Genomic DNA, 24,357 nt, shown 5'->3' on the forward strand with positions numbered 1-24,357 from the left:
CTGAGTATTTAAAAAGCCGTTTTCCAGCATATTTTCTAATGCTTAATGAAGCATTAGGATGCTTCAAAAGGTTGAGTGAAGGTAGTAAAAGAGAAGATACAATCTAGCTTTTGAATCACTAATAGAGCAGACTGAAATCTTTCTTATTAAAGTAGACCAGGAATAACATAATAAAAACAAGTCATTGAGCCAGTATCATGCTATCTTGATGGCTGTAGCTTTGTAGTATAGTTTGAAAAAATTAGGTAAGTTGATTCTTCCAGCTCCATTTTTCTTTCTCAAGATTGCTTTGGCTATTTAAGATAGCTAGGACATGGAAGCAACCTAGACATCCATCAACAGATGAATGGATAAAGAAGCTATGGTACATAGATGCAACGGAATATTACTCAGCCATAAAAAGGGATGCATTTCAGTCAGTTCTAATAAAGTGGATGAACCTAGAGCCTATTATGCAGAGTGCAGGAAGTCAGAAAAAGAAAAACGAATATCATATACTAAAGCATATGTCGGGAGTCTAGAAGGATGGCACTAATAAACCTGTTCACAGAGCAGCAATGGAGACACAGAGAGAGAGAACAGGCTTATGACAAGGGTGGGGGAGAAGAGGGAGAGGGTGAAACGAATGAAGAGAGCAGCGTGGAAGCATATACTCTAACGTATGTAAATAGATAGCCAATGGGAATTTGCTGTATGACTCAGGGAACTCATACTGGGGCTGTGTAATAACCTAGATGGGTAGGAATGGGTGGGAGGTGGGAGGGACATTCAAGAGTGAGGGGGACATATGTACACCTGTGACTAATTCATGTTGATGTCTGATAGGAATCAAACCAATATTGTAAAGCAACCATCAATTAAAAATAAATAAATATATTTTTTAAAAACTCAGAAACAGTCTCCTGTATCTTATGAAGGATGTGAAAATGTGTGCAATAATTCTTTTTAAAAAACTTAGTATAAAGGGTCAGTGTTTAGGGGATTTGGAATCGTATTGAAAAAGAAAAAAATGAATACATGGAAGAACAAAAGACTAGCTCAAATGCTGCCTACCTCTGGGTTATTCACACTACTCAAGGACAGAGCCCTGAGAGAGAGGGGTGGCAGGGACCCACTAGGAGGACTGCCCCTGTAGCCCTGGGGTGGCACAGACTGATCTGAATGACAGAGGCTGGGGCATCACTGAATGTGGCTTCAGTCTGCCCCCTGACCCTTGGGGTCCCACTGACCCTTTAGCTCTGAGTGCCTCCCTCTCTGGCTCCCCTGAATCCTGCCCAGTGTACCTTCTCCAGTCTGAGGGTTCAGGGGAGGCGGGGCAGAGCAACCTTTCTCCTGTCGCTATGCTAAGGGGCAATGTCATCCTCTCTGACTCCTCACAAGTCCCATAAAGGCTTTGGGTGCTGAATACCTAGGAGTCTGGCCCTCTACTGGACGCGGGGGATATGGCAGTTAACAGAGGGAGGGAAGGTGTTCAGGGAGCTTGCTTCAGATTGAATGGCTTTGGAAGGTCTTTCCAAGGAGGTGACATATGAGTGACAAGAAACTGCCAGCCACACAGCAACCAGGGAGGAAAGAGCTCTGGACCGAAAGGACAGCAGCTGTTGCCCAGAGACTGAAATGAGCTGACAGTACCACAGAAGGGAGAGCCCACTTCTCCCTCAGTCCCTCCCTGCCCTCCTCAAGCCCAAGCCCTGTGTCAGTAGCCAGTCACTGCAGGAAGTGGGCAGACAACACAGACTCCGTGCAGAGAGATCAGAGGATGCGGAGTGTGAGGTCAGCATAGGCAGGACCTGTGGGTCCTGGGCGGAGGAGACATGCTCGAGAAGTTGTTGTTCAGTCCCTAAGTCATGTCCAGCTCTTTGCAGCACTATGGAGTGCAGCATGCCAGGATTCCCTGTCCTTTACTATTTCCCAGAGTTTGCTCAAACTCATGTCCATTGGGCCTGTGAAACTTGAGAAGGGGGTGGGCCTTGTTGGATTCTGGGAGGTTCTTCATTGCCCTTCTGGTAGAACAGTCCAGGCTGCTCCAGGCTGAACTGGGATAAACATGAGCCCAGCACACTCAGTTTCATCCTTGACCCCCAAATTGCAGACCCTGCCTGGGTCTAGCACAACCAGGCCCAAGCACAGTCCTGGTCTGTGGCCCAGAACCAACAGGTGGTCAGTTCCCAGTTGAGTTGGGTTATTTTCACGTCATGTCCATCTGCCTGCAGGGAGATGGCTGATGACCAAATGGTAGGTCCTAGGTCAGTCTCCCCCACAGGTATTAGCCAGAGAATCCCAGAGAGGGGGGAGCCTGGTGGGCTGCCATCTGTGGGGTCGCACAGACTTGGACACGACTGACGCGACTAGCAGCAGCAGCAGACTGTCCTTAGTGCCAGCTCTATAAGCTCAGTTGCCACTAGGGGGCATCCAAGCCCCATCATAAACTGCACAAAGGCCAAGTGAAGGCCAAGGTTCCCACCCTTCCAAATCCTAGGTGCCTTTTCAGCAGGAAAGTAGGAATTCTATTTAATTAAAAAATATTATGGAAAAGAATCTTAACTATGTGTATATATATGTACTATAACTATAGTATATAACTATAGTATAAATAGTGTGTGTATATATATATGGTATATAACTAAATCTTTTTGCTGTATACCTGAAACACTGTAAATTAACTATTCTTCAATTTTCAAAAATAGCATTTTTTTATTGCAAGGGTAATATGAGAGAAAATAAATGCTCTTTACTGATAAACTTTGGGGGTTTGTTTGTTTGTTTAAATAAACTTGGAAATACAGAAAAATAGAGCAAAAAGAAATTGCCAGGAAGGCAAGTTCCTGAGGAGAGAACTCAGAAGAGGCATCGCCCACCTCCTTCCATGGTGTGAATCTTGTTCCAGAAACAGGCTCTGCCCCTCCCACCCTGGCACTTCACTTAGTTCAGCAAGCACCCTGAAGACCCTCCACAGCTTACCCAGGCTGGAGCAGAGAGTTGGGGGAGACACTAAGTCAGGCCTGGGGGCCTCTTGGCTATGCCCATTTGGCCCAGGATGGTGTGGGGCGGGTTATTACATACAGAGCGATGGACAGATGGGTGCAGATCTCGGCAGAGGTGCTTCTCTCAGGAGGGAGGAATGTGGAGGGAGCTTGAGAAATGAGTAGGAGCTCATCAGGCAGCCAGAGGTGCAGACAGGGATGTCAGGCAGATGGTGCCAGGGCGCAGGGTGTGGAGTCTGAGAGTATAGGCTGAGCTGGGGGTCACAGGAGGTTAGGTAGCTTATAGGACCACAGTGTGGGTGTCCAATGGCCAGGTGGAGACAGGTCCCCCAGAACTCCTTTGGCCACTGCCTTTGTTTCCAGAGCCTGACGACGCTGGGCCCTCAGCACCTCTGGGTCTCAGCCTGGTAGCTCCTCAGTTCCTCCCTCTCTTTGCTCAGCCCAGCCCAGCCACTGTGGAGGCAGCAAGACTAGACAACTATGCCTGAGGAGTGGGGCTTGTACGGACACGCAGGGAGAGGAGGGGGCCACATCACTGTGTTTAGGGCCAACAGCAAGAGCCAAGGCAGAGGAGAGATGCTGGAGGAAAGAGGGGGATCTCTGGAGCCACGGTGGGAGGAAGGGAGGGAGAGGCAGAGGTTGTGTGGGCTAGAGTCAGGGGTTGAGTTTTCACCATGGGCTGGGCCTCAGTTTTTCTCCTTGAAAACCTCAGGTCAGGCTCATGCCCACTGAGGCACAGGAGCCCTTCAAGTCTGGTCCAGAGATCACCTGGAATCTCTCCTTTGACTGAACCCAGGCCTCTAGGGGTACCTACTGCCTACTGGCTCCAGCTTTAGGGGTGCACAGCACAGCTACAGTGCTTCAGGTCCATCCTGAGTTCACAGAGCCACCACATGCTTATCACCAAAATCCTCTACATGAATATTTGTCCCTTCTCCTACCCAGCACACCCCCACTCTCCACGTCTGCACACAGTGGGCTTAGATCCATGCTTGCTCCCATCCCCACGCCTCCTGGAGCTTCTGAGAGAGACCACTGGCTCACAGCCATACCCTGCCTTGGCTGGTAGTCAAGGCCTCCTCCGTCCCACCAGCTCCTCAGAGATCCCAGACTCAGATTCCACCTCCAGCCTCGGCTCAGGCTGTGGTCTTCCACAGGCTTTCCTGCTCCCCAGGGTCCACAGAATCCCAGCCTGAGGTCTTCTCGCCCCCTCCTCAGACAGGTGCCCTTGAACTGGCTGCCCCTGGGACTTCTTTCAGCCAACAACAGGCGAGTGTCTCCACTCAGCCTGCCCTGGAGGGCTCCACATGGGCCGTGCCAGAGATGAAGTAGGGCAGCCAGGGACAGCAGACTGTGACAGTGAAGACGTGCAGCTCTGAAAGGAGCTGTGTTGGGAAAGGGGCACAGCTGGGCCTGTGCCTGTGGCCGGGATGAAGCATGGGGTTATCAGAGCGCCTGGGAGCAGGGCGCTGTGGCAGTGCTGCGAGTGAGGGTCCACATCCGGGGGTGATGGTGGCAGGGTGTTCCCTCTCCTTCCACTGTTTATGTCCTGTCCCCTGTGGGGAGAAGGACCAGGGTCCCCTTGAGTGTGGTAATAAAAACAATGAACCCCTCAGAGGGGGTCTGAGCCTCGAATGAGAGCGGGGAAAACATTTTGGACAAGCTCACCCTATGCCAGTGAGCATCCAACAAACGTGACTCTGTTTTCCTCAGGCTGAGGGCTAGACTTGGTGGCTGCTTTTTCCTACAAGGCTAAGCCTTAGGCTCCTGGCAGTCTGGGACCACCTCCTCCCACCCCGGACAGGGGGCAGGACTAGGGAGGACAGTGCCCTACACCCGTGTTGTCAGTTGACTCTCTCCAGGAAAATCCATGGACTGAGTCATTTCCTAGTCAGCTGACCTTGAATCCCCAGGCTGCCTGGCAGGGTTTGCTCCTGGGGGTTGCTTGTGGGGTGGTGCTGGGGTACTGAGGAAAGGTCTGAATAGGAAAACCCCCTACCACCCCCACCAAAAGCCTCTGGAGACTGGCCCAGACTCCAGCAATCACTCCCCTCTCATCCTCTCTTTCCAACAGGGTAATAGAGGCTGGAAGGGGGAGGCACCCAGCCAGTCAAAACAGAAAACATCCCCCCATGCAGCCCCAAACTTCTTTGTTAGGGGGTTTTTACCTGCAAAGCGGACCTTCACCTCCTTGTGGAGATAAGCCAACTGGGGTCCAAAGGTGGAAATCAGTTTGAGGTCATGCAGTGAAAAGCGGCCAAGATTGAAGGCAGGCCCGTTGGCCTCCAACCCTTCATTCAACACAAAGGCGGTTGCTGTGCCCCCACAACCCTATACAGGGGACTTGGCACAACACTTGCTAGGATGTGGCCTGAGGGAGTGGGAAATGAAGGTGTGTTTCAGGGAGTGAGATCCCCAAGGAATCTCTCCTAGAATCTGGTCATCCTAGAGACATTGTGTGGGCCGTCTCCCTCCCCTGCCCCACAGTTCATGGAGCCCTTTGTCACTACTCCTGCTGGGAGGGGCTAGGGGGCCTCTGGGAAAGGTGCTGGGAGGAGGTAGGGGCTTCTGCCCAGAGGCAGAGGTATATAACAGGGAGCTCGCGGCTCAAGGCCAGAGCCCTCTGGGACCTGAAGAACAGAACTGGAAGCAAGAGACACATCTGCCCAGATAGGACCTCAGGGTGAGTCCGAGGGAGCCCTAACACTTCAGAAAAGTCCCAGGAAGCTCGTTCCAGAACCACCCATCTTGCCCAGAAAAGAAAGCTTGCACCTGCAACTTTGACTGGCCAATCAGCTCCAGGAGGACTGGTGAGACAGCCAGGCTAGGGTCCCCAGGCTCTCACCCAGTGCCTTTGCCTGAACTCCAGACCCAAACAGAGAGAAGTGAGGGGCACCCTAAGGACTCTGGGAAGTTATAAAGGCTTCTGGTAAAGATTTCTCCTTTTAATTTTTAATGAAGCCTCCAATGTCTCCCCACCCCACCCCACCCCTGTCCCCTGCACCAAGGAGGCAGGTAAAGGCAGAGGCCCCTTCTAGGTATCTGATGACACTCCTAGCTGGGGAAGAGCTTAAGGGACAGAGATTCACAGGTTGGGGGGGGATGCATTTCCAGCCCTGGAGGGGGTACTCTGGGAGGGTGAGAGGCATAGGTTGGGGGAGGGAAGGCCTGGTGCACCTACCCTTGGTATGTCATTACCTGAGTGTATAGTTGTTCGGTGCTGGGAAATAGCAAAGCAGCCCACGGACCAAGGAGTGAAGTGAAAAGGACCTCTCATCCTTGCGTGCTCAGTTGCTTCAGTCATGTCTGACTCTATGGGACCCCACGGACTGCAGCCCACCAGACTCTTCTGTCCACAGGATTCTTCAGGCAAGAATACTATAGTGGGTTGCCATTTCGTCTTCCACGGGATCTTCCTGACGAAGGAATCGAGCCCACGTCTCTTATGTCTCCTGTGTTGGCAGGTGGGTTCTTTACCACTACCACCTGGGAAGCCCCAGAAAACACATCGTCCCTCACCCGGAACCCGGGTCTGTGGCAGTGAAAGTGCCAAATCCTGGCCACTAGACCACTACCATCCTTGGCCCTGCCTTAAAGCTGGCATCCCTGGGTACTGCCCAAGGCCTGGCTGACTCTGTGCAGCGCTCAGGAACTTCCTCTTCACCAGTGACTTCCACGTGTCTTATGCCCTGACTTCTCTCTGACCTCTGGGCCCATGTGGCCACAAGTGAGTCTTCTGAAGTTCCCCTGGCCTCTCAAACTTGCCACATCCAGTCCGGTCTGGACTGACTCCCCAAACCTCTCTGATACTTTGGGTCTCTCCCATTGCAGCAAATGGCCCTACTGTCCACCCAGCTGCCTGAACTAGTGCACCAAGCGTCACAGGTTCCTCACTCACCTCCTAACCCCAACACACACATACAGTGAGTCCCCTCAAGGCTTTCTCTTAGCTTGCTTCACTCTCATTTCATGACCGACCCCTCCGGGCTGTTCACTTTCTGTTCATGTCTTGATTGATACCTTCAACACTGTGCCTATGAGTCTGGTCCTTGCCCTCCCTGATCCCTACCCAACATGAGCATCAGAAGTGAGCTCTGAGAGCAGAGGGCTGTGAGGTCAGCCACACACACACCTCCTTGGAAGGTGGGCTATATGGATGCAGAGTCTACACACACATGATTGGGGGTTAACCATCCTCAGATTCCCCTAGACCAATCGAAACTCGCCAGCGCCAAGGGTCTTGGGATGCCCAGAGAGCAGGACCACAACAGCGCTCCAGGGCAGCCTGGCCTTTCACAGCGACATCTCTTTCAAGAAGGGCAAGCCACTCACAGTGCTGTCCCCACACTGGGTTCTCCTGAGGGTTCCCCCATGAGCCCCGAGTCTGGGTGGTGGTTGGGCTTGCCACCTTGCTACCTCATCTGTCGAGAAAGATGCTGTCTGGGCAGCAGCTGGGGAAGGAGTAGCTATCCCTGCAAATTCCAGTAAGGCTGAGACATCTGCCTTGTTTGGACTTTAGAAAACTCCCAAAGCGATGCCTCCTATCTGGGAGGATTCTCCCATGAAGTTTCCTGGGACAAGCAACAATTTCCCATGTGAGGTAGCAATAATTAAATGCATTGTACAGATGAGGGAGCTGAGGCTCAGGGAGGAGGGACGTTCTTGGGCTACCCAGGGATCAATGGTGGAGAGTTAATCCTGAGACAGAGATGCCTGGATGTCAGGCTCTGCTGGGGAAATTCTGCCTTTGGCCCCCAGGGCTTCCTGGGGATGGTGACAGGCCACCCTAGCTTCCCCGCCAACACCTGGAGGAGTCTCTCCTTATAGATGCCCTGAGGGAGACATCCCTTTGCTGGTCTAGCCAGGTGGCTAGCATTTCCTGAGGAGGCACAGGTTCGATCCCTGGGTTCGGAAGATCCCTTGGAGAAGGAAATGGCAACACACTCCAGTTTTCTTGCCTAGGGAGTCCCATGGGAACAGTCCCCGGGGTTTCAAAGAGGTGACACAAGGTAGTGACCAAACAACAGCAATAACACGGTGAAGAGGAGGCGGCTTACACAGCGTGCTGTGGAGTGTAAGCAAGGAGGGTTAGAGCTACTGCCCATGTGCCCGAGGTGAGAGCCCAGGGGCTGAAAAAGCAGGTCTGTAGGACCTGAGGGCCCTGTTATCTGAAAAGAAGGGCTGACGGCCAGGGCAGAGTGTCTAGGGGCCAGAGGCATGATAGTTGGGCAAGAGACTGGCCAAGTCCTGGGAGAGAAGGAAAGGAGGAGCAGGAGCCACAAGGAGAGGTCCACACCAGCAGGCTTTCTGATCCCTGAGAGAAGATATCAGAGGAGCAGGAACAGATATGGGCTCAAATCCCATCTCTGCCATCAGTGATTGAACTGGGTGGGCCACAGCTCTGCTGGCTCTCAAGTCCCCAGGGAGGAAAAGGACCAACACTCCCATCAAGGGGTGGCAGGCCCAGGGAGGGCAAGATCAGCTGAGATGCTCATGCAAAGGTCCCATAGGATGCAAGGCACCCTGAGGCCCATTTCCTTCCCTTGTGATAACTTCCTCTGTGAAAAAGATGCCAGGGAAACCACAAGACCCTAATTTCCCTCAGAGTCTGTGGGAGGGACACTCACAGGAAACCCCTTCAAGAGGGTTTTCTCCTGACCGGGGGGGAAAGGGGCCAACGAGGAGTCACACTGCCCGTCTTGGTCCTCACCCCCACCTTCCCACAGTCCCACTGGGGGCCCTGAGTCACTGTACCCGCCCGATGCTATCACTGCCACTTTCCATGCAGTGCAATCTAGGAATGCCTGCCCATGCCACAGCCTCAGCCCTGATGTCATCTTTCCAGAAGAAAGACGCATGGCTGCCCATGAACCTCATTGTCAAACCCCTGGACTTCGGTCCTCTGTGTGCCGACTTCAATGCCCACAGGCCACCCTGCTGGTGCGGACCTCTCCTTGTGGCTCCTGCTCCTCCTTTCCTTCTCTCCCAGGACCACTGGCCAGTCTCTTGCCCAACTATCATGCCTCTGGCCCCTAGACACTACTGCCCTGGCCGTCAGCCCTTCTTTTCAGATAACAGGGCCCTCAGGTCCTACAGACCTGCTTTTTCAGCCCCTGGGCTCTCACCTCGGGCACATGGGCAGTAGCTCTAACCCTCCTTGCTTACACTCCACAGCACACTGTGTAAGCCGCCTCCTCTTCACCGTGTTATTGCTATTGTTTGGTCACTACCTTGTGTCACCTCTTTGAAACCCCAGGGACTGTTCTCATGGGACTCCCTAGGTAAGAAAACTGGAGTGTTGCCATTTCCTTCTCCAAGGGATCTTCTGAACCCAGGGATCGAACCTGTGCCTCCCGCATTGGCAGGCAGATTCTTTACTTCTGAGCCACCAGGGAAGCCCCTCTTCACCATACCTATTCCTAAATCTGTTTGTGCCCAAGACACTCTCCCCCTAAACTGTCCTCCTCCTCCTTCCAGCAACCTGACTTGCCACCTGACTCTACTTGCTCTTTCAGCATGCACTGGGAGGCAGCATCTCCCAGAAAAAGTCTCTGGGGCCCTGTGACCACTGAGCTGGAAGAAGTGGTTCCTTGAGATTCCTTAGCTCTGAATTTCCTCCATCCCAGCCTGGATCATACAATGGGAGGGTCCACTGCTCCCCTACCGGACTGAAAGCCTTCAGGGCTAGATGAAAGGACCAGTGGGAGGGTCTCAACTTCCTCTTCCCCAGCACAGGGCTTGGTGCAGACTGGAAGAGTTTGTTGACTAATTGTCTGAGCTGTGACAAGTCATTTCGAGGAGGAAAGTGACCTTCCATCTCAGAAAGGCCACCCCAGCTTTTTGTCTCCCTGGCCACAAGCTTAGCGATCGCCCACCACACAGCCTCCGGGGTTCTGAATGACACAGACTTTCACTCTGTGTGGCCCTTTCACCTATGTTCCCCCTCGAGCGCTCCCTGTTAGGGCCTGAGCAGAGGTTTCGTGGAAAAGGTAGAGGAAGGATCAGGGTTTGAACACGCTACACTCTCATCCCCAGTTTGGCCACCTAGAAATGTTCCAGCAGGCGCAAATGAGTTAAGGCTGGCCTCACGGTGTGCCCCAGATCCTGGCAGGGACCTCGTGGGGGCAAGGGTAGGGCGTCTGGATGACCAAGGCCTGGCTTCCCTGTACAAGGACAGCAACTCTCCTGCTATGCCATGAAACTTGCTAGGGCTGCAGGTTTGGGCCACAGTGCTCAGACAGTGAGTTCTACCTGCTCCCCAGGGCTGTCCACTGGGGCTCAGGCAGCATGTCCTCACTTATGTCTGACACCATCAATCAAGGTTAAATCATCTGGGGCCCTAAGACATCATTACCCAGTGTGGGGAGTTCCTCCTCTATCAGAGAGGCACCTACAGAGGTATGGGGGCTCACACAGATGCACCACATAAAATACCCTCCCCTCCTGACACATCTGTAAGTATAGACAGCAACCACACAGGCACACGGACACTCAGATACGGAAGTGTGTTGACCCCTACCCCTTCAGTCATGAAACTTAGAGCATCGGGAAGTAAACACCAACTCATGCCGTCCTCTCCAAAGTTCATTGTGAAAATCAAACACTTGTTAGCCCCTCAAGAACTTGTGACCTTTCCAGAAGCAGTTCCTGTTCCACAGGGAGGCTGCTGAGCTGGAGGTGGGCTGGCAGTGGGGCCATATAGGAAGTTAAGCCTGGAAGAACCTTGGTTAAGAAGCTGTTGTCCCCTGTACCTCCTGTGGATGCAGCCACGACCCTGCTGGTGCCTGCAAGAGGCTGTAGATAGGAGCACAGTGCCCACCTCAAAGGGGACAGCCTGCCCTGCAGAGGGAAGTGAGGTTCACACAACTCAGAAGAGTCACTCGGCAAGGCGGTGTTGGAGGCAAGCTTTGAACTCAGAACCCTGACCCACCCCAGCTGAGAGCCCCAACCCACCTATGCAGCTTTGGAGCTGAATATGACTGTGTACCCCAGGACTGTTGCTTTCAGATGAGATTTCACCGTGGAGGATACATTCTGGAATCTTTCTGGCTGGACATGCATACGGTTGTTATTCCCTCAGCTCACAGGAGCTGTGAGGCAGAGGACCCTGGATGGGCGCAGCTTGCTGACCGCTCTAGACCCTTGATGGGAGCTGAGGTGAGCTGTCACAGGACCATGTCATTGGGCTGGAATCTGCCTAGGCGGACAGCGAGGCAGGCCTGTGAGAGTCTTCCTCACACTCCAATGTCTCACTGTGGCCAGAACTGCGGGCTCTAGGAGGAGAAGGGGACACTGGGTCGGAATGGGCAGTGTAGCTCAGCCAGCCCAAAGGCTTCTTGGGACACAGGCAGGATGGGGAGCCAAGGGTGGGGGCGGGGGTAGAAGCCCAATCCAGTGTCTTCCAGGCCCCGCCCTGGCCACTTCAGGCCAGGAAGTCCAAGCTGTACCGAGGCCCCTCAGAGGGAGGGGGAAGCCTTGGCAGGTCAGACTGCTGGGGAGGGCTGGAGAACGCTCAGGAAAGCAGGCAGGTGGGCTGCCAATTCTTGGAAGGGCTCATTAGTGAAAAGCCCCAAGCCTGACCACCTGGGGGAAAGGCTCACCGTTCCATGGTAGCTGATAAGGGCCAGGAGATTCCACAGTTCAGGTAGTTCCCCCGCCTCCCTGGCGTTTTGTGGTCACCATTAATCATTTCCTCTAACTGTGTATATAAGAGCTCTTTTGCCAGTGAGCCCAGTGCTCAGAGAGAAAGGCTAAAGTCCTCAAGAGGATGTGGCTGCAGAACCTGCTTCTCCTGGGCACTGTGGTCTGCAGCTTCTCCGCACCCACTCGCCAACCCAGCCCTGTCACCTGGCCCTGGCAGCATGTGGATGCCATCAAAGAGGCCCTGAGCCTTCTGAACGACAGCAGTGACACTGCTGCTGTGATGGTGAGTGAGGAAGGGAGCACAGGCCACGCCTGGGCCACCCTGCTGGCCTGGACTCATCCTGCCTGTCAGCTCGATAACAGGACATTTTCCTTTTCTACAGAATGAAACAGTAGAAGTCGTCTCTGAAATGTTTGACTCCCAGGTAAGATGCTTCTCTCTGATACACCTTTTCCCAAAGGCCTCTGCCCTGGGGACTGACTCCATTTTAGATGGACCCTTACAGGGTTGTCCACTTTCTCTCCAGCCAGCTGGCTGCCAGAAGGAGGGTTGCTTAGGAGGCCTTGCCCCTGTGGCAGTCATGTGGATTCCTTTATTAGCTGAGCAGCCATGGACAGACCTAGTGTTCAAGGGTATCGGGGTCACCCGGGGACAGGTCGGGGTTATGTCATGAGACAGGGGGTGTGGGCTTGGGACACTCACTGTGCCCTGAGACCAAGCCCTGTGGACACCGTGCTGGCCACTGAAGGTCACAGAAGGTTTGCACGGCAGGTGTGGGCAAGCCCCCCACCCCCTTTCCCCTGAAGGGTGGAAGGACCAGCAATCTCCTTTTCTGGGGGCTGGGACCCTCTTGAGATACCAGACCAAGGGAATGTGGCTATGCCTGCTAGAGGTGGCCTGAGCTGAGTGGTGAGGGCGAGTCAGACTCGTCTGCAGTGGATGGGGGGACAAGGCTGTGTGTATGACAGGGCCTGGCCTGAGCTTAGTCAGGAATAATCCTGTGCCCCTCCCAGGCCCTGCTCTTGGGTGAGTGGGATGAGAAGAGGAAGCAGTGATGGAGAGGATGTCCTGGGCCCACCAGAGCACACTTAGCCACTGCTCACCAAGGAATGGATATTTCTCACAGGAGCCGACATGCCTGCAGACTCGCCTGGAGCTGTACAAGCAGGGCCTGCGGGGCAGCCTCACCAGTCTCACGGGCTCCTTGACCATGATGGCCAGCCACTACAAGAAATACTGCCCCCCCACCCAGGTGAGTGCCCCCATTAGGTGCCCAAGCAGGAAGGTCTCATTCGAGGAGGGTGGATAAATAGTGGGGCGAGACTTTTGGCTGTGGGCATTTGGGACTCCAAATGGTTTGAATCAATAGATTTGTAATGATCAGCCCTTCCTGAGAGGCAACCACTCTAGGTGTTAAAGCCCTGGAGCTCGAGAGACTGTACCATGTCCTAGCGGGAGCTGCTACCTTGCTTGTCACTACTATTAATGATGTCAGAGGTGAGGCAAATACAAGGAAACTCAAGACCTGCCTAAGGCCCAGAGGAAGTTCCACAGCCCAAGTGCCTCCTCCTTAAAGGACTTTCCCCTGGTCCTTCCTGGGATGCCTGGACTGCACTGGAACAAGGAGGAAAGCTTACTCGGGATGGAAAAAGGCCCCAAACATTCCTTCCCTGTGGGAAAAGTGAGGTCTGTGGCCTTGAAATGTGCTCATTCTGGCCTCCTAGAGACAGCCGGGGCTCAGCTTTGTGCCCTGGCCTGGGACCAAAGATGCAGGGGCCCAGTTGCCCAGCAGATCAATGTCTGTCTTGCACTTTTATTGGGCCCCTGGTCCAGCTGCCACTGACAGCGCTGTGCACCCTTTGGGTGGCAAGATGTCACCTGACCCACGTCAGCAGGCGGGCCCCAGACAGGCCTTCTGACCTCTGAGTTCTCAGAGGCAGCACAGAAGCATGCTGATCCCTCCCCCACGTTACCCCTCATGCCTGGACTCAGGTTTTTTTTTCCTTTTCTCTCTTAAGGAAACTTCCTGTGAAACCCAGATTATCACCTTCAAAAGTTTCAAAGAGAACCTGAAGGATTTCCTTTTTATCATTCCCTTTGACTGCTGGGAACCAGTCCAGAAGTGAAGCAGGCCAGACCAGCCAGAAGCCAGCCCAGGAGCATACCTCACAGATCGCTGCCCTCCTACCCACAAAGAGCCAAACAAAACTCAGGATCTTCACACTGGAGGGGCCACAGGGAGGGCCAGAGCTGTAGGGGGCCACTGACTTGTTCAGGGCCATGTTGACCCTGATACACGTGCGGCAGGGGAAACAGGAAATGTTTTACACTGGCAGGGATCAGTAATATTTATTTATATATTTATGTATTTTAATATTTATTTATTTATTTATTTAAGCTCATACCCCATATTTATTCAAGATGTTTTTCTATAATAATAAATTATTAAAAGTCTGTTCTTATTTGTGCAGTTTTCGTTTGTTTTTAATCATGAGCAAATGTTCAAGGTGCTCTCCTCTCTGGCCCAGGGCAGGGTGGGGAGGAAGCTGGGAGTTGGGGGAAGGGGCTGGGGCCTGCAGATCAGGCACAATTGGACAGACAGCACTGTCAGAGCACAGGGGAGGCGGGAGCCCACCTGGGTATGACATTCTGCACACGTGGACATGCTTCCCTGGATGCTCAAAGGTTCCCACTCCAGAGAGAAGTTTTCAGGTTCACTTGGAAGTCCAAGTAACCCAGACAGTGGGAATCTTGCTCCAGAGAAGGGTCATCATCCTTCTTGGGCAGGTGGGGGATTCCTGAGGCTTGGCTGGTCACTGGCCATGCCCTGCCCCTCACACTCAGGGTTTCAACCACTCCCAAGGTGAACCAGCAGATAGACTAGCTGTTCAGGGAAAAAAAAAAAAACAAACCACAGGGGTCAGAGCTCAGCATATTTACCCCCAAATGGGTGATCTTAATCTTTGAGTGTCAGAATGCAAGCGCATAATTTGTTAGTACATGGCTCTCTTCTGGCATTTTCCTGAGTTGGTTTCTGTTTTTACATTAAGTTCTACATGCAATCCGGCACCTTCCCCCCAAATCCATGGCCTTCAGACTGGGAAAACAGGATTTCTCCTTCCTGCCCGTGCTTTGTCAATGGGGCTGGAGGCCTTATTCCCAAACCTGTCCTCCAGTGTCCCTTCTGGGATCTGTGAGGAACTGGGTCTCTCCCTAAGTGTCAAGTGGGCAGCATGGCCAGCCTTTACCTTGACAAGTGGGCCTGGGGAAGCTTATTTGATGAGTTTTAGCTCCTGTCTGGTTTTTTTTCTCCACCCTACTTGCTTGCTCTGCTCAGGCCACCAACTGTAGACAGCACCAGTCCTGGTCAAAGACTTACCCCACACACAGGCAGAAAGGTCATGACTTTAGATGCAATTATAAATAAAAATTCTTAGACCAAATCTGAATTTTAGCAAAGACAAGAATCCACAGAGTATGATGTAGTCATAGAAAATGCATAAAAAACACATCTTGCCCAGAGATAACACAGATCCTCGGTGTCTTCTACGTAAACCAATGATAACTGATAAGAGACGTAGCATTTCCTCAGACTCTCATATATAGGTACATCTCCTCACAGAAATGCTGTCAAGCCCAGGGTTCGGATCAGCTTGGGGCCACCCTCCATCATACCATGTACCTGTACGTGCTCCTGGCTTGTGTGTCATGGGTCTTGGAAAGCCATTCCGCCCCAATGAAGATAGTCAGTGGGTCTACCCAGGACAATCACACGGCAGTCTGTGCTGAGATTGAGAAAGAACTCATGGCTGACAACGTTACATACAAGGTAAGTCTGGGTCTTCATCAAACATCACTTAACTCTCACTGGCCCTCTGCGTTTCTAACCAACTTTTCCTGCCTCCAGGGCTCCTTCGAAAGGCCTCAGAACACCAGTGAGGTAAGGAGCAGTCACCCACGGTCATTTCTGACTCTACTTGAAAGGGAAATCTCAGGGCAGAGACAAGAACAAAAGTTGTTGAGTCAAGAAATCTGGGGAGAAAGTTGGGAGTTTGAAGATGAAGTCTCTGGCTCAGGCAGCAGATGAACCAGCAGCCAGGTTTTTCCAGGCTCTTTGATCACTATCCCAGAGCAGCCCCATGCCTAGGGAGAGACCAGAAACCCACTGCAAACCTCAACCATCCCTGTTTACCCTGGCCTGAGTTTGAGTCCAGGGTTCCATCTGGCCAGGGCAACTAGGGATGGATGAGGCTGAGGGTCAGCGGACCCTCAACTCAATGCCCCCCAACCCTGTTTCAGGAACTCTGCTATGGGAAGTTTATAGAGGGCTTCATCTCCACCCTGAATAACATCTCTACGAAACACAAGAATGACTGGCACATAGAAAAAGTCTGTAAGAACATGAGGCAACTCACCAAAATCTGCCCAAAGCTGAAAGTAAGTTGTTCTTAGGGGAACCTGAGACATTTCTCTGGCCACCGCAGCCAGCAGCCCAGTGGGGCAAACGGCTTCCTAGGGCCCCCATTTGCCACATGTGAGGCTTCAGATACGAATTTGTCATCCAAAAGAAGCCCACTCACTGACAGGGGCGGAGGCTGAGGGGAGTGGGGATTCAGGGGTCATTCTAGGCATTTTCGTTTACGCTCTGCCAAGCCTGTACACACGGGAATCGGCGTGGGACAGGTCAGGGCGTGGGCTCAGCCTGGGAGAGGGAAGGGCACTCAGGGCCAAGCCCAGTCAGGTGGGGAGTCTTAGCTGGCTCTGGTTTGCCCTGCTCTTGGTGCCCTTTCTTAGGCTCAGGAGCTCCACTGGGAGCCCACGGTGTGGGGATGGGTAGTGGCTTGGGGGGGATGCTGCGGAGAAACGACTGAGGTTCCCTGCTCTTTGCCTGCCTTGCTGCTTGTCTCCTGTGTCCTCCCACCCTGCATGTCCCTGTCCTGGGAAGCCAGGAGACCTCCCCACACTCTGCTGGGTCTCTCCCTAAAGCTACGGGTGATCCTCAGTCCTGGGGCTGTACTATCACCAGAGGGTGCCCAGTGAAGACAGACGGGGAGGGTTTGCCCGAGTTACCTCCTAGGTAGACAGGTGGGTCTTACAGGGCCCTGATGGCTGGGAGAACAGAGTTTGCTTTTACTTTTTTTTTTTTCTGCTAAGAAGAGAACTTAATTATGTGTTTCTTATTTAGCTAACAGGACACAACTGTATTACTGAGAAAAGTAACTTCTCAAAATTCAAAGAAGCTTTACAGAGTGTTGTCATATCTATAGAAGGATGGAAATCTTGTAAAAGGATCAAGGGCGTCCTCTGAGACCTCGTCCCCTCATGTCCTGATGCCCTGAGAGCTTCAGGAGATGGGGCTGGAGGAGCCTCAGGAAGAATTTACAGCCGGGGTGGGGTAAGAGTTTGCTGGCCCGGGGTCAGCAGACGGGGCTGAGGGTGGGTCATGGTAGGGGTGTGCTTGAGGAAATATTTCTGTAACTGATGCATCAGCAGTTGTTGCCTTAATAAAGCTGGGTTGAGGAAATGCTGGTAAGAGTTGTGATAGTGTTCAGTCTCTCTGAGGCCTCGACAGACTGAGAGGGGTAAGGGGCTGGGATTGATGGCCCCATAACCAAGGCTCCTGACCTGGAGGGCCAGGGGTCTCTCAGGAAGAGAGGCCCAGGAAGGCAAGTGGGAACCCCACCTTATCTGCCCCTTCGATGTGCTTCTAGAGCCAGTGGACACGCGGTAGGACCCCCATCAATGCTAGCGCAGTTTGTTACTGCTCCTCTTCTCCCTGTGTCCTTTAAAACTCAAATCAGATCTATTCCTAGACACCCCTCCCCAGGCTCACTCAGCACCCATCCACACCTGATCCAAAGGTCCACGGCCCTCGCTAGTTGGGTTTCTACTGTAGCTCTAAGTTCACTTGATCCTCATCCTCCCCCTATCCCCCCACCTGAGGACTCAGTGCGGCCACAGAGTCAACCCTAGTAAATGGCTCAGGAGCAAGGGGGATTTCAGGCTACTCACAGAGGACTCAGCACAGTGGGGGACTTGGACCAGGCTAGGGGGCCCATGGGGGCCCAGAACATTTCCAAACCCTCAGCTTCATCTCACCCAGCAAACAACTGACTTCAAAGCTCCTCTCCTTGGCTTACTGAGCCCCTCACAAACCCTCCAAGGACACTCTCCAAGCATCTCTTTGACCTAACAGCCCACTCCCCAACTATTAACACCCTCCCATCCCCAAAGCATGGGGCCCTGCCTGTGGGGGATCCACCAATCACTCAGGTCTTAAAATGCTGCCACATTGGGCAACCAAGCTCTGACCCCTACCCACTTTCAATTCTAACCCTAACCCTAATTATTCAAACCATTTATTAGAGGTGACTGGGATTACCCCACAATCCAAATAGCTTCCTACAATCCAGACCTTCAGACCATGAACGCATTCAACAAACCGGGAAAGATAAAGATCTACTGTTCTGGAATATAAATAGGCATCAAGCTGTAACCAAAACTAAGCCCAGGCGGGACTTGTACAGAGTCTGCAGTACCTTACTCTGCTGTAAAGCTTCAGACTACGCCGGCAGCCAGCACACAGACCCACTACAGCTCTCCCCACCCTCCTCCCTTGCCCCATGATTTTCAGACCACTTCCAGCTCATCTCCACTGTGAGGACCACTTTAGGCTGGAGGTCAGCCTCAAGTGTGACTGAGGGAAGTGGCCAAATTATCTCAGGACATTGAGCATGGCTCTGTGATTCTGGTTAAGCTGCTATGGGGCCAGGGGCCCAGAGAAAGCCCATGGTCCAGTCCAGAGGCTATGAGTTCCTGTCACTTGGGCAAACCACACAGGTGCTCAGAGTTTCCGAGACCATTCCTCTGTGGCTGGCAGCAGGGTCTGTGGGGTGCACGGTGGCATGAAGTTGCTGAGATATGCTGGCTACTTCAATGCCCGGCCTCCTCTCAGCCTGAGACCCCCGACAGTAGAAGGTCGGGGGCTTGCATGAACACCCTTGTAATCTCAGGGCTGTGTTCAGGACAGCAGGGTACGCGTGAGCCTGGCTTGCCACTAGCTTGCTGTGTGACCTTGGACAGATGCCCCAGTCTCTCAGTCAAAATCCACAAAGACAAAGGCAGGGGTGACTCTAGCCCGGAGGCTGGACTACAGCCTAGGTTCAGACTATTCATCAAGCTAGAGAACCTCAGAGCACCTGGTACAGTTCAGATCAGTTCAGTTCAGTTCAGTCGTTCAATCGTGACCCCATGATTTGCAGCACACCAGGCCTCCCTGTCCATCACCAACTCCTGGAGTTCACCCAAACTCATGTCCATCGAGTCGGTGATGCCATCCAGCCATCTCATCCTCTGTCGTCCCCTTCTCCTCCTGCCCCCAATCCCTCCCAGCATCAGAGTCTTTTCCAATGAGTCAACTCTTCGCATGAGGTGGCCAGAGTATTGGAGTTTCAGCTTTAGCATCATTCCTTCCAAAGAAATCCCAGGACTGATCTCCTTTAGGATGGACAGGTTGGATCTCCTTGCAGTCCAAGGGAGTCTCAAGAGTCTTCTCCAACACCACAGTTCAAAAGCATCAATTCTTTGGTGCTCGGCTTTCTTCACAGTCCAACTCTCACATCCATTCATGACCACTGGAAAAACCATAGCCTTGACTAGACAGACCTTTGTTGGCAAAGTAATGTCTCTGTTTTTTAATATGCTATCTAGGTTGGTCATAACTTTCCTTTCAAGGAGTAAGAATCTTTTAATTTCATGGCTGCAATCACCATCTGCAGTGATTTTGGAGCCCCCGCAAAAATAAAGTCTGACACTGTTTCCACTGTTTCCCCATCTATTTCCCATAAGTGATGGGACCAGATGCCATGATCTTAGTTTTCTAAATGTTGAGCTTTAAGCTAACTTTTTCACTCTCTTCTTTCACTTTCATCAAGAGGCTTTTTAGTTCCTCTTCACTTTCTGCCATAAGGGTGGTGTCATCTGCACATCTGAGGTTACTGCTATTTCTCCTGGCAATCTTGATTCCAGCTTGTGCTTCTTCCAGCCCAGCATTTCTCATGATGTACTCTCAGAGCACCTGGCTCAACTCTAGGTAAACAGGTTGACAGAGAGGCTCTGGTGCCTCTCCTGAGAGAGAGGAAAGTCAGGAATGAACACAGTAGGAAGGCAGCCATACTACCTGGACTATCTTCATCCCCCTGAAAGCCTTAAGCCCCAGACAAGGCCACCAAACACATGGAGAGACCCTGCAGTGAGGGCCATCTGTATTTTCCACGTGCCCCAGTTTTCCCTCCAATTAGTCTCAGATCTGGACAGTGGTCCTGGGGAGCCTTCTGGGGCTGGAACCAGGTAGGAGGGCCATGTGGGCACTGCTCTGGAGACCTAGGCAGGTCCGAGCCCACAGCTCTCTGGGAGCCTACTGGCCCTTCTCCCTCAGGACCTAAGGACAGGCTGGCACACGGTAAAGCCGGAGCTCTAGGCCACACACCTAGGCACAAGAAGCATGCTCTGACTGTCCTGGGTGCTCTCTTCCCCTAGAAGGCTGCGGAACAAGTTCAAATTATATTCTTTTATGGGAGATAATCATGGGCAGGCCTATGGCAGGCCCACTTTAACCCCAAGGAAACACTCTTGGCTTTGCCAGGCCCCCCTCTAGACCAGAAGGAGGAACAGGGCTACATGGTCTGAGGAGATGGGCTCACCCATACATCAAGACTTCCCAGGACACAACCAGTCCCTTCACTTCACAGGGATCTCCCCAGGGACCACCCAAATGTGCTATAGCCTTCTGCTTCCTGGGGGCCCCATCCTGCCTCAGCAATCAGTGGTACTGAAGACGGAGCCAGGAATCGAAGGCTCTCACTAAAGCGGCAGGGCAGCCCTCTCTCATAGGCTAGGCCTTGAGGCCTGGAATAGCCCCATTGGCAGCCGCGTGGCAGTTTCTGTCAGGTCCACAGTGTGTTCGCATCCTTTGACTCTGCATTCACATTCGGGGAGATCACTTGAAAGACGGAGGAAAGAAGCTCCACAGCAACAATCTGCCTGTCCGTGAAATGGAACAAAGGACACGAAGCTAACATGACAACATGTCAAAGCATTTGCGAAAGGCCCAGAATGCTATTATTGCCAGGATGACCCTACTGTGGGCCAAGAGCTGGAAGGGAACTAAGATTATGATTTAGATGGTGGGATGGCAGGCTGAGTTTTCTCCTTGGTTTTCTTTTTGAGTGTGGCCTTGGAGGAGAAAGGCTGAAGGCCAAGTCAGTGGGCACCATATGGTGCTTTTGCTTATAGAAAATCTGCATCCTCAGTGTCCCCAGATATATGGGGTGCTCCGTGGTGGCTTGCATTGCATCGACTGATTCCCCAAATTGGTTGTTCAGCCAAGATGCTGGCATTAGCTTACAATGCAGACGGTATCCTTCGCAGCCCATGCTTGCGCATGCTCAGTCATCTCCGACTCTTTGCAGCTCCATGCACTGTAGCCCACCTGGCTCCTCTGTCCATGGAGTCAGGCAAGAATATTGGAGTGGGGTGCCATTCCCCTCTCCAGGGGATCTTACCGACCCAGGGATTGAACCCATGTCTGAAGGTCCAGATCACCAATACTTTCTTTCTGAGATAGCATGGATAGCAAAAGAGGCCTGTCTGCTCCTCCTTGGCAGGCAGGGCAGCTCTCGGTTTGGGCCTGGAGATCACAAGGTGCTGTTCAGGCATCCTCGATTACCTTTACAACTGTCCTGTGCGTGGATTCTCACTTTGGGGCTATACAGCTGGCCTGCCAGCCAGCCCCAAGTGAGCAGGACTGGCCCTGGAAACCAGGGCCTGAGTCCTTACACCTGTGGCTTCCTGCATATGTGTGTTCTTGGGAATTCAAATCCATATGACTGGAAGTGGAAGGCAGGGGCTGCATGGACCAGGTACATACTGTGCCTACCTGGGCTTCTGAGCAAAGCTGCTTTTTGTGTTGAATGCACAAGGCTGGTTGTTGTAGCTCCAGAAGCAGCTCCTCAGGCCCCTCCCACCTTGTTACACGGGCTTCACAAATAAGGCATCTGGCATGTAGCTTGTCTTGGGCCTCCATTTTCTTATCTATGAGGCGGGGTTGTGGCGGGGACAGAGAAGCCCCAGCCTGACACAAGGAGGCCCAGCTAGATGCAGGGCCCTGACACCTAAGGCCTAGGTCAGAACACTGCTGAGAGCACCAATACTGGCTCTATTCCTCTGAAGAGATGGGAGGCTGGAGTGCTCCTGGCGTCCAGGTCTGCAGAGCAGATCCAAGCAGAGTCAACCCCCAAGAGGGGAGCTGGGGATGAGGAAGAGCCATCTTACCCACTGTTGGTGCTGGCAGCTCTCTGCCCCAAGACCAAAGAAAGACCTGGGACTTCCTCATGACCACACAGGAGGTGAGCCAGACAGAGACCCTAGACTGCTTCCACAGAAGCCTTCTTTCTGGGCTCTCAAAAGGGCTACTGGGCACAGACTTCGCCCTCGGAGAAGACTGACCGATTTCCCTCCTTTTAGGAGACCCCTGAGTTATGGCTGCTAATAAGGATGCAGCTTCACACGTTATTTTTCACTGTGGTTTGAGATAACAGTTAAACAGTTTCATGATGCTGCCACTGATGTTATCTCTGGCCCAGACCTGTTCTTTCAACCTAGAAATGATTAATCAAAAAATTTTTTTCCCTTTTCTTTTTCTTGACTTCAAAGGAAGATGAGCATAAACTCCCTAGGTTCTAACCCTCGAACATGGCTCCTGAGCCCTCACCTAATGTGAAGGTTGGCATTTCCTTCAAGATCCTAGGGGTCTTCAAGAGGCTGAAAAAAATCCTTTAAAAATTATTTTACTTCAAAAAAAATCAGTTATTGAACAATAAAGTACACAAATCTGAAGTGTACAGTTCAGTGAATTTTCATATATGTTTACACTGATAAAACCAGCACTCAGAGCAAGACGGAGAACGTTTTCCAGCACCCTAGAGGCTTCCTGTGGTCTCTCCCTCCTAGTCAGTGCCCACTCACCTAAGCATAGCCACCTTTCAAGCTCTATCACCGTACAGTCATTCTGCCTATTCTTGAACTTGGATGAAGTGGACTCATAGGCTGCACTCTCTTTTATGTTTGACTTCTTTTGTTAAATATTTTCTCTCTCTGGTTGTTGCGTGTACTTGTGGTCTGTTCCTTTCTGTTTCTGTGTAGTATTCCATTGCATCCCAAATACGTTTTCTTATTTTTCTGCTGATGAATATTTTGGCCATTTGTGCTTTCTGGTCAATATTAATAAAGCAACTACAAACACTCTTGTGCTCGTATTTTGGGGAGTGTGTGTATGCATTTCTGTTGGAAATGTTGAGTATGGTGTGGGATTACTGGGTCATAGGATTTACATATTTTAGCTTAGCTGGTACTGTCACACTTTTTTCCAAGGAAGTTCTTTATAAACAACATTGTTGCTGGTCTTCCTGCCTTTTGTAGTTACTGCAGATCCATCAGACACTGGATCTCTCCTTTCCCTTCACATGATCCAAAGCTATTTCCTGAACATTCTCCTCATTATTGGAATTCTTCTCTACATGGTTCAGTCTTGCCCAACCATCAACATCCTGACAAGCCAACTGTTGGGAAACAAAACCCAAATCCGACTAAGTCTGGTCCAAGCTTGGCCCTTGCTCACAGAGCCATGGGGACTGTCCTTGGGAGGCTCAGCTTGGGCAGGCTGTGTTTAAGCACGTGCACTGAGAAGGGCAGAAATTAGCTAGCTTATTGCTCACCAGCTCCACATGCTGTCCTGGCTGTGGGTAGGCTGCCTCAACTTTGAGTGTCTCTAGTGTCTCACTGGGGGGAGTCAGCTCAAGAAGGCCCTAAACTGTGATGTGCCACTGTCCTAGAGGAGAGACCAGGTCAAACCAGGTCTCAGCTCCCTGGTCAGCCCCCTGCCATGTCCTGGTGCTTTCACCTTCCTGCCCCCTGTCAAATCTTTCCACTTCTCTCTATCACACAGCCTCACCCTGGTCCACCCAACCTGCACTGCCACAGATGACTACCACGATTGTCCCAAGGACACTCATCTCTAGATGGATCCCTCCTGCTGTGCTTCCAGGCAGTCAGATGGATTCATGTACCTATTAATTCACTCAACAAATATTTACTGAATCCTACAAAGCATCAGGAATTATGCCAGGCTCTGCACAGAACCCAACACTTGAGGTGCTTACCTTCTAGTGCATTGGTCTGGCTATGGGAAACAAACCCCAAATCCGACCAAGTCTGGTCCAAGGTTGGCCAGGGGCTCCCTGCTGGCTCAGTGTGAGCTCCTTTGGTCTGTTCTAAGACCTGCCACTCTAGGCACACAGTCCTGGAGACCCTTCCAGCCTCACTGCTTATAGCCTTTCGTCTCCCTCCAGCAGCCCTGGGTCCCAGGAACAGGAATCAGCTGCAGTTCTCCTACCATCCCCAGACCCCCGTGCCTGGAATGCATCCTGGTCAAACAGCTAATGTTCTTCTCCCAGTGGGATAGAACAGTGTCTAGTGGGAGACGGACACGTCCTTCAGTGGGGCATCCTCCTCCTCAGCATTCACTCTGGGGCTTGCCTGGCTACCTTCTAGGCCTTGCATGCCTGTGCGTCCAGCTGCTTCAGTCGTGTCCGACTCTTTGCAACCCTGTGGACTGTAGCCCCCAGGCTTCTCTGTCCATGGGATTCTCCAGGCAAGAATACCGGAGTGGGT

At 52.2% G+C, this 24,357-nt stretch overlaps 2 protein-coding genes across 3 annotated transcripts; both read left to right on the forward strand.

The window, feature by feature from the left end:
* CSF2 (colony stimulating factor 2) lies at positions 11,729 to 14,082 on the forward strand. 2 transcript variants are annotated; one of them, XM_013965265.2, is made up of 4 exons: positions 11,729 to 11,910; positions 12,011 to 12,052; positions 12,755 to 12,880; positions 13,647 to 14,082. In XM_013965265.2, exons 1-4 carry the CDS (start codon positions 11,752 to 11,754, stop codon positions 13,752 to 13,754), a joined length of 435 nt encoding a protein of 144 aa, XP_013820719.1. In that variant the 5' UTR covers positions 11,729 to 11,751; the 3' UTR covers positions 13,755 to 14,082.
* Positions 15,217 to 17,158, forward strand: LOC106502311. Its single transcript, XM_013965274.2, has 4 exons — positions 15,217 to 15,457; positions 15,536 to 15,568; positions 15,928 to 16,065; positions 16,814 to 17,158. The coding sequence occupies exons 1-4, from the start codon at positions 15,305 to 15,307 to the stop codon at positions 16,934 to 16,936; spliced, it is 447 nt and encodes a 148-aa protein (XP_013820728.1). The 5' UTR covers positions 15,217 to 15,304; the 3' UTR covers positions 16,937 to 17,158.

The sequence above is a fragment of the Capra hircus genome, chromosome 7 (genome assembly GCF_001704415.2).
Source record: "Capra hircus breed San Clemente chromosome 7, ASM170441v1, whole genome shotgun sequence".
NCBI lineage: Eukaryota > Metazoa > Chordata > Mammalia > Artiodactyla > Bovidae > Capra > Capra hircus.